A 9,326-nucleotide genomic window follows, 5' to 3' on the forward strand; every position below is an offset into this window, starting at 1 on the left:
AGGGTGGTTCTATTCTCAGAGGTTAGTGCAAGGATCAAAAATGTCTTGGTTTCCATATCATGTGGCAATGTGATTAAGAAGGCACTAGGATAAGGAAGGGACAGATCCCACCATGATTTAAACTGAAGCATTGCTAGGATCACTGGCAAAGCAGAGGAAAATTCATGAACCTGAATTTGACAAGCAAGGAATATCTTTTGTTCAATACTATCTTAAGACCTGAAATGTGTTTATATGGCTTCTTTTTTTTTCTTTTTCTTCTGTTTGGCTAGAGATGCACAGTAGGTACATTTCCATATTAATTCAAACAAAGTCTTTTTTTCCTCCATTTTCTTTTCCTTTCCTTCCTCCCCTTTTGATGATGAATTAAATAGATGTAATGTTCTCATGGGTGAGACCACCCTTCTGCTGTCCATCTCAGAAAGGAAACAGAAAAAATTGAGACAATTCAGAGAAGAGCCACATAAATCATTTGAAGTCTGGAAAGTCAGTCTTGTAGGAAAAGACTAAAGAATCTCAATCCACTTACTTTATAACAGGGAAAGTTAAAAAGTTATTTGATTATGGTCTACAAAGACCTATGTTAGCAATGGTCCCTTTAATCCAGTAGATAAAACCAGAGCAACAGCCGACGTCTAGAAGTTGAAGCCAGCTAAATACAGACTAGAGATAGGACACATTCATGTGAAGACAATTAATAGCTACAACAACATACATTAAGGTATGGTGCTTTTTCAACTACTTGGAATATTTATATCAAAATCTAGCATGTTTCCAAAAGCTATTCTCTATCTCAACCTCATATTATTAAGCAGTCATTTCTCAGTGTAGGAATTCTTGGGTAAAATTCTCTTGCTTGCCTGTATAGAAAGTCAGACTGGATACTCTTTTGTCATTTTAGCCTTGTTTCCTTAAATTTCTAAGATCTCTTTGTATTAAAGTGTATTCTTTAATTTAGACTGAACTCTTTAGCTTCTTCAAAGTCATGCCCAAAGGTTTGAAGTGTTTCAGTAGAGAAAGTTCTCACCTTACAGGCATTTGGTTTTCAATCCTCTTAGTTCAAAATAAAATTGGTTGATGCGTACAGCATTCTACAGCTGTAAAATCCAAGGGATCTACCTGATGGGAATTTTGATTAAAAAAAACGAGGGCATGGGCCTTATTAAAGCTACTATTTTGTGGGATAAACTATATTTTATGACCAGGACTCTATATCACTGTGCGATGGACAGCTACTCTATTGTGGACATAGGGTCAGATCCTACTCCATTTTTTAGACTTCTTTATGCCCTTAGTTATCTATGTGTCATTGTATTCTATCCCATTCAAGTCCATGAAAATCCATCTACTTTTGTAACATGCTGTCATCTTACCCTTACATAAATAAAAAATAAATAAAAAATGCAGTAAAGAGAAGAAGGGCCGGCCCACCTTTGGCATTCACTGTTTTTCAGGGAATTGAGCAGGGTGGCAGAGAATCACACTAATGCAGCTAAATCCACTTACTTGTCTAACAGAAGTGAGATAGAAACTGGCCTCTGATATGCATTTAATTAGCTGACAGTATTCACACCTCTTATATTCAGGCATTTTTCCAAATTGAAAATTGAAGTAGCTAAATACTTGGCATTTTGTAAAAACTTTAAAAAAATTGGCAAAAATAAGTAGACATTGGATTTATGGCACATTATAACCTGCTTGCCACCTGATAACCCCAGGTAGCCTGTCTGCATTTTAGCAATATTTTACCCACTACATTTTATCACCTTCTCCCCCTCCCCCCATCATTGTCTCCCATTTCCTTTGAACCTTAGTGCCACTGATTTTCATTTTCACAGACTTGCATTTTGCATTTTGGCTTCTATTCTACCCAGGAAAGCACACAAACACCAACAGACTTTCCTTATGCCTAAAGAAGGGTGTTTCTGCCCAACGGCTTGCAAAGAACATTGTTTCCAACTATTTAGTTGGTTTAATAAAAGATATGAAATCTACCCAAAGACCCTTGTCTGCCATTTTTTATTAAAACATGTTTTACTTGAGCCTAAATAACTGGCTTATTAGAATGTTTTTTCCCATGGAAATGTCAACGTTATATTTTGTCCAGGAATAAAACATTTCTCAAATTCACAGACGTCCATGTCCAATGTCTTTTGTGTGGTTCTAAATTATATTTCTAGCAGGCCACTTACGGACCACAGTCTCGTACAGTAAAGTAATTCCAGCTCTGATGGTGATGCTAAGGATGAATCTAATCTAACCACTTGCAGCAGAGACAATAAGCCTTAAAAGTGTAACTGACACAGCCACTTCTCCTGATCTTTGTTTTTGCTCAGAGTATATCAAAGAATAGGCCACCCTCAGAGCATACTGCAAGATTTGGCTATTATCTCAGAGCTCTTATTAAAGCCAATATGAAGAAGTGAGGTGTAGAAGAGTAACTGTTTTATAAGCTATGTTGTTTTCTTATTCTTACCCCCCTGAGCCTTTGTTGAGCAGGGCAGCATAAAAGTCAAATTATTAAAGAACTAATGGAGAAAACAATAGACTGGGACTTAGTAGACATCTTTTTATTCCTGCCCCTGGCCTGCTCAGTAAACTTGTTCAAGTAATTTAATCTATTTATGTCTCAATTTCCCCATCTGTAATATGAGGCCTCCTTTGTAAAATACTTAGAGATTGGTTGATAATGATAAAATAACCTACATAAAAGCTGTTAATGGCTTTGAAGGGGGCAGTTAGCAGTAGAGGCTTATAGCCCTGGCTCTTTGTCCTGATTCTGCATCCTGCCTCTATGTCCCAATTCTGCAAACTCTCTGCCAATGCAGGGTGTATGTGCTTCTTGCCATTTCTCTGGGAAAACTCTGAGCTGAAGGAGTCGTTTCTGAAGGGAAACCCTCTATCCCCAAATTAGGACAAAGGGAGCTTACTTTGTTCGGTCAGGTGCTAGAATTAAGAGAGAACATGCCTGTCTCTTCTCAAGACAGTCACTTCATTGAAAAGTTAACCTAAGTTTAACTTAGTTTCAGATCTGGCAATGGGAATTAAAAAATGTACTCACACCTCGGAAGGTGGGTGTGGGGTAGACCCCAGGTAGACCCTGAGTTCTTGCTGGTTGTTGAGTTTCTCAGGTCCTTCACTTCCCAGTCTTCCCTAGATTCACAATCAAAGATATACAATCATTAATGGCATGCATCTATCTACCCTTTGATTAGGTATATGTTAATGAAAGAGGTTGGCCAGGAAGGTCCCCCTCTCCAGCTAAGAATGTATGATAAGTTTCCATTCCACATTCACTGTTTCACTAGGATGGTCTTCAAGAGGTTATCAGTTAGGTTTCAGCTCTTGACACTAAGTGCCATTCCTTGTGGTAATGTGTTTCTATTACCATACTTAATTTGTATTACTATTGTCAAGCACTTGGTGTTTTCTTGTTAAATCAGCAAACATATGCCCTCTAGCTTTGCAAGCCTGTTTTTAGACAAGATGACCCAGAATTACTATTATTTTAGTTGCACATTTACAACAACAATATTCAGTTCCTATCTTTATATAATGGAAGGTATATATAACATGGGAGCACTTATACCAAGACTATCTAATGTGTTCCTTACAAATTCCTTTGAGTGAGAATTTGAATGGCTCAATCCCTAAAAATCTGAAGAAATGTTGAAACAATGAGCTGTTGCTGATCATTACAGTAAATCTGTTCATACTCACTGCATAATATAGATTCACTTGCCACTAGCATTTGCTTGTTAGTAATGCATTTTTAAATTGGGTTTAGAGTCGTTAGGCTTTGGAATTAGGCTTTTATTAATATATTTGGGATAGGACTTCAGCTGTACCAATTCCATATGATTTTGGATAATTGTTAATCAGAACAATGTATAGAAAGTAAAAGGGGAAGACTGTATCATATAAATGTGTGATCCCTGATCTCTTTCTTTCTCCTGACCACAACATTCTGACCATTCCCTTATTCTTATTTAAAGATGCTGAAATGAAAAAAAAAACAAACATTTTTCAGACTTCTGATTTTTCAAATAACCCTCTTTTTGAAAGGGACACAGTATTTCCCATTAAGCTTTCGTAATACATTGGGATGGAGCTAAATCACAAGGATGAAGTTATCATAAATAAATCTGTGTTATGGTTTCACTTTTCTGTATACCTAGATTATCAGATTTTTATGGGAATTACATATCCAAGTTCCTTAGTTTGCCTTTAAAAGTTCTGGCTCCTAATTAGACTGCTTTTTATATATTGACCGGAAAGGTAAATGAAAGGTAAATTGTGGAGAGCACTCTGCCCCACTTTGAGGATGACACAATATTAAGGGGTAAAGTAAACACACTAGTGGGAAGGGATCAAATCCAGTCAGACCTGAACAGGTTGGAAAAGTGGGCAGAAAAGAATAGGACATAGTCCAACAAAGACAAGAGCAAAGTGCTGCATCTAGGGAGAAGGAATCATCAACACACCTATAGGCTAGGGGAGGACCTTCTCAGCAGTACAGCAGCAGAAAGGGATCTCGCAGTCATAGTTGACTCCAAGATGAATATGAGTCATCGATATGATGAAGTAATCAGTAAAACTAATTGCATTCTATCATGCATTAGCAGGTGCATCACAAACAGGTCCAGGGAGGTGATAGTTCCCCTCTATGTGGCATTGGTCAGGCTACAGTTGCATCCAGTTCTGGGCGCCGCACGTCAAGAGGGATGTGGATAACCTTGAGAGGATCCAGAGGAGGGTCACTCATATGGTTAGGGGCCTGCAGGTAGTAGACCCTATGAGGACAGATTGAGGGACCTGGATCTCTTCAGCCTCCAAAAGAGAAGGCTGAGAGGGAATCTTGTGGCCTTTTACAAATTCATCGGGAGGGGAGGAGGGGCAACAAGAAATAGGAGATGTTCTGTTTACCAGGGCACCCCTTGGAATAACCAGGAACAATGGCCACAAACTGACAGAGAACAGATTTAGGTTGGATATCAGGAAGAAATTATTTATGGTAATGGTTGCCAGAATCTGGATTTGGCTTCCAAGGGAGGTGGTGCTTTAAGAGGAGGGTCTGGACAAGCACCTGGCTGGGGTCATATGACCCCAAAACTCTTTCCTTCCCAGAGCAGGAGGTCAGACTCAATCATTTATTGAGGTCCCTTTTGACCCTAACAGCTATGAAACTATTAAATCAGTGCCTTATTATGTATTGCTTACAAGGTTTCCTTTGCTATCTCCCTCTACAGATGAAATATGCCAAGCCATTGTGCAGAGGCAATCAGACCTTGGTGTCAGAGTTCATCTTTGTGGGCTTCTCCAAGCAAGTGGAGCTTCAGGCTTTACTCTTTTTCATGGTTCTCTCAATGTACACCATGTCTGTGACAGGGAATATTGTCATCACATCTATAATAAAAACCAATACACCCCTTCATACACCCATGTATTTCTTTCTTACCAACCTGTCACTCCTAGAGATCTGCTATACCACAGTCATCGTGCCTAAGATGTTGGTAAGCCTGGTATCAGAGAACAAAAGGATTTCACTGCAGGGCTGTGCCACACAGATGTACTTCTTCACCCTTTTTGGTATTACCGAGTGCTGCCTCCTGGCTGCTATGGCCTACGACCGCTATGTGGCCATCTGTAACCCACTGCGTTACAACATTGTCATGAACAAGGGGGTTTGTACCTGGCTTGCTGCAGCCTCATGGATGGTGGGGGTCTTTGTGGGCTTGGGCCAGACCAATTATGTCTTTAGTTTAACATACTGTGGGCCCAACAGGATCAACCACTTTTTCTGTGACATCCCACCTCTCCTGAAGCTAGCCTGTGGAGACACTTTCATGAATGTGATAGCTGTTTACATGGTGGCTCTTCTGTTTATAACTGCTCCCTTCATGCTCATCCTGGTCTCTTACATCTACATCATCACTTCAATCCTACGGATGCCATCACCTGAGGGGCGGAGAAAGGCCTTTTCTACCTGTTCTTCTCACCTTATTGTGGTCTCACTCTTCTATGGCTCTGGCATCTTCACCTATTTGAAACCCAAGTCCAGCTACTCAACAGAGACTGACAAGTTCCTTGCCCTCTTCTATACAGTGGTGACCTCTATGTTGAATCCAATTATCTACAGTCTGAGGAATAAGGAGGTAAAGGAGGCCTTGAGAAGAACATTAGGCAGGATAATTTGTTCTCAAAAAACAATAGAGGGCAGTTTGTAAAAGCATAAATGACTGTAAAAGCCAGTAGAAGGCTTTACTGCCATTCACCTCTTTGAAAACCCCCCCTGTAAATGACTGCTTGTAAACCTAAGTTAGTGAGAAAGGCTTGGCAGGGGAACCCAGGTGACCAGAGGATCCATTTACTGCTCCTATTCGAGATGGTAAAAAAAGACTTTCTTTTGGACCTTGTGGAAAACATGGGTGGGATTAAAAAAAAAAAAAAAGATTCTCATTTACATTTCTGTTTTCCATTCCCCCCCTCCCCCTGAAGCTTTCCAGGTTGTGTGTGTGTGTGTGTGACTGTGGTGAGAACAGGGAGGGTGGAAGAGAGGGGAGGTGAGGTGTAGAATCACTTTTCCATGGAAAATATTAAAACAACCTTGAATAAACTTTGGAAGTGCTACATATATTATATCTGTCCACAGTCTCAGCTGCTATAAGCAAAGTGCCCTAAATGAAAATTATATGGATTTGGACATACACATTCATTGAACTACTTTAAAACCTCCCAGAGGTGTGTGTGTGTAAACATAGTGCATATATATTTCATGTCAATTGATTGATTACTCGATTAATTCAGGTTTTGTTGTTTCCCCTGATGAGATGTAGTCATATCATCCCTGGTGCCCCTTCATGACTGACTTTACTGATGTCACTCATTAATCTACTGAAATGTCTGAAAAGTTATAAGCAGAGCTACAACCCCCACCCCCTTCCCCCCTCCAAAAAACCCAAAACTTAGGCCAGAATTCTGTTGTCCCTGCCAGGCACATAAAATAGATTGGGTAAATGGTAGGTGCGTAAGTTCCATTATACCTTTCCCATGGACACATAGGTGGCCCATTTATTCCAGACATACAAATACCAGCAGGCTCCCTCTATGCCTGAAGAAGGATATTTGTGCCTGAAAGCTTGTAAAGGTATTTTTTCCAACTATTTAGTTGGTCTAATAAAATATATTTACTCAAAGAACGTTTAGGTTGTCTTCCTGCCTAGAGTGGGGAGGCTGGACCTGATGATCTGTGAGGTCTCTTCCACCCCTAACAATCTATGAATCTGTGAAACCTTGTCTGCCTAGGTCCTTAGACCAACATGGCTATAGCCAACACCCCCTTTCAGGGCGCAGCTAGTCATGCAAGGAGGATAAATGTAATGTGTCTAGCTTTACACACACAGGTAAGAGCAGACATTTACCCTCCTTGTGCATTCCTCTCCAATCAGTCTACACATGGGCAGGCAACTCAAGGCCTGGGCCTGCTCTCAGCAGATGCAGAGAGGAATATTCCTGACAAGAACATGCTCTAGCCCCTTTGTGCTCCCTCCTCTCACCCCCCCTCCATCCCTCACAGTGATGTACTGACCAAACAATGTAAGGTCTTAGGCATCTCCCTCAAAGTGCTAGAAACTGTGCCTGGGATTTACCTAAGGACACTGGCACCTAAACATGGTATGCATCACACAGATAACTGGGAAACTGCATGCCCCACATGGGGCATCCTGACACAAAGGCCAGAGTAGTGGAATGGGCAGGCTGTTCTCTGATGTCCCAAGCTATAATGTTGCACCACTGCTTAGATGGTAAGGCAAGTTAAATTGACCACCCAGCATGCCATATGACCCATATATCCTACTAGATAGAGGCTGGAACCCAGCAGAGGTGGGAGAGGGAGACCAGCTTCTAGCACAAACTAGTATGGCTTTTCTCTCCCTCTTGTGTCCCATGGGGAAAGTGACACTGTGTAGCACTCCCCCCATCATTATGTTGGAGGTCCCCCGCCTCCCCATCTCAGAGAACATTTAAGCCCAAGAAAATGGACATCCATGCCTTTTGTCATGCCACAAATGCCCAACTTTGTAGATCCAAAAATAGGTAGTATAACCTATCAATAGGGAGCCCACACACCCAGTGACCTCACCAGCAGCCACAGACCAGGCAATGAGGGATCCACCGACAGCAAGTTCTGCCCCAGCTACATGCCATGCAAACCTCCACCCTTTGCATCCCAACAGAACATGACCAACAGTAGCAGCCCAGACCACCTAGCCTCAGAGACACCTGGCACCACCAGTGCACCTCCCCAGGATGTCTGCAAGCAGCTGAGAGAGCCCAGCCCTCCACAGAGGCTGGCCACACCCTGTCAGGCCATCTGAATGGAGGAGCTCTCTGAGTCTGCCAGCTTCCAGACCTTTTAAACCTTGAGCAAGCTGACCAAGGAGCTCTCAACAGCCACCCAACCCAGGAAACCCCATTGGAGAGTGTGGAAATAAGTTTAACCAGGCCTCTTACTTGACTAAGAGGAGAGACAGAGAGAGAGAAAGAGAAGAGAAAAAGATGCTGATGCTATGTGTTTTAAAATGTTCTGAGATAAGAAAAAACTTTCATGCCTTGTTTTGTCTTGCTATATTAAGCTCTGTGTGCAGATTTTAACCTCCTCCTCTCCTTTGAACCAGAAGCTGATAACTGTTCCCAAAACATAGTGTTTTTTTCCTGAATAAGTAAACTGCTTACGTGTGACAAACAAATGACCAACATCTTTCTGTTTCTCTCAAGTTTGCTTTGTCTGAACCCTGCATCTTTTCTCGCTGCCTAAAATATAAATAAGCTTGTAAACTTGTAGAGGGCAGAGTTCCTTTGAGAACTCTCCCTGTGATCACTTGTATAGCTTTAAATAAACCTAGATGGCTCTGCCAATTCTAATACAACCACAACGCAAAGTTTGATTTCTTCCACAAGAGGCAGCCAAGCAGCCAGACCAGCACTGCTACAGAACTGGCCCAGAAGAAGACCTCAGTGACAGCAATATGACCAAGTGGCAATCTCCAGATTTTCAAAGCTGTACTGGTCCAACACCGCGTGGTGATGCAAGAGATCTTGGAGGGACCCTCATCCTTCTGCTGGATCCCCCAGGAGACACTGTTCACCTACATCAATGGCAGCTTCAACCCCCAGATGGAAAGTGTCACCCCACACCCATCAGACCCCTGGCACTCATTAGCTCTGTGGAGGGGATCAAATCAGACTTCATGCCAAAGTGGAGGCCCAGCTGAGTAGGACAAGGGACACAATGCCCAAAGACAGCATCCAGTATAGCCTGCTGA

General features: G+C 41.8%; 1 protein-coding gene across 1 annotated transcript; it reads left to right on the forward strand.

The window, feature by feature from the left end:
- The first annotated feature begins 5,249 nt into the window (after positions 1 to 5,249).
- Positions 5,250 to 6,227, forward strand: LOC102377510 (olfactory receptor 10A7-like). The gene has a single exon (XM_006031584.1). The coding sequence runs from the start codon at positions 5,250 to 5,252 to the stop codon at positions 6,225 to 6,227; it is 978 nt and encodes a 325-aa protein (XP_006031646.1).
- The last annotated feature ends 3,099 nt before the right edge of the window (positions 6,228 to 9,326 follow it).

Source organism: Alligator sinensis, unplaced genomic scaffold (genome assembly GCF_000455745.1).
Source record: "Alligator sinensis unplaced genomic scaffold, ASM45574v1 scaffold174_1, whole genome shotgun sequence".
NCBI classification, from domain to species: domain Eukaryota; kingdom Metazoa; phylum Chordata; order Crocodylia; family Alligatoridae; genus Alligator; species Alligator sinensis.

What these genes read in the sequence shown, in the direction of transcription:
- LOC102377510 (XM_006031584.1), top strand. Translation starts at nt 5,250, where the DNA reads ATGAAATATGCCAAGCCATTGTGCAGAGGCAATCAGACCTTGGTGTCA.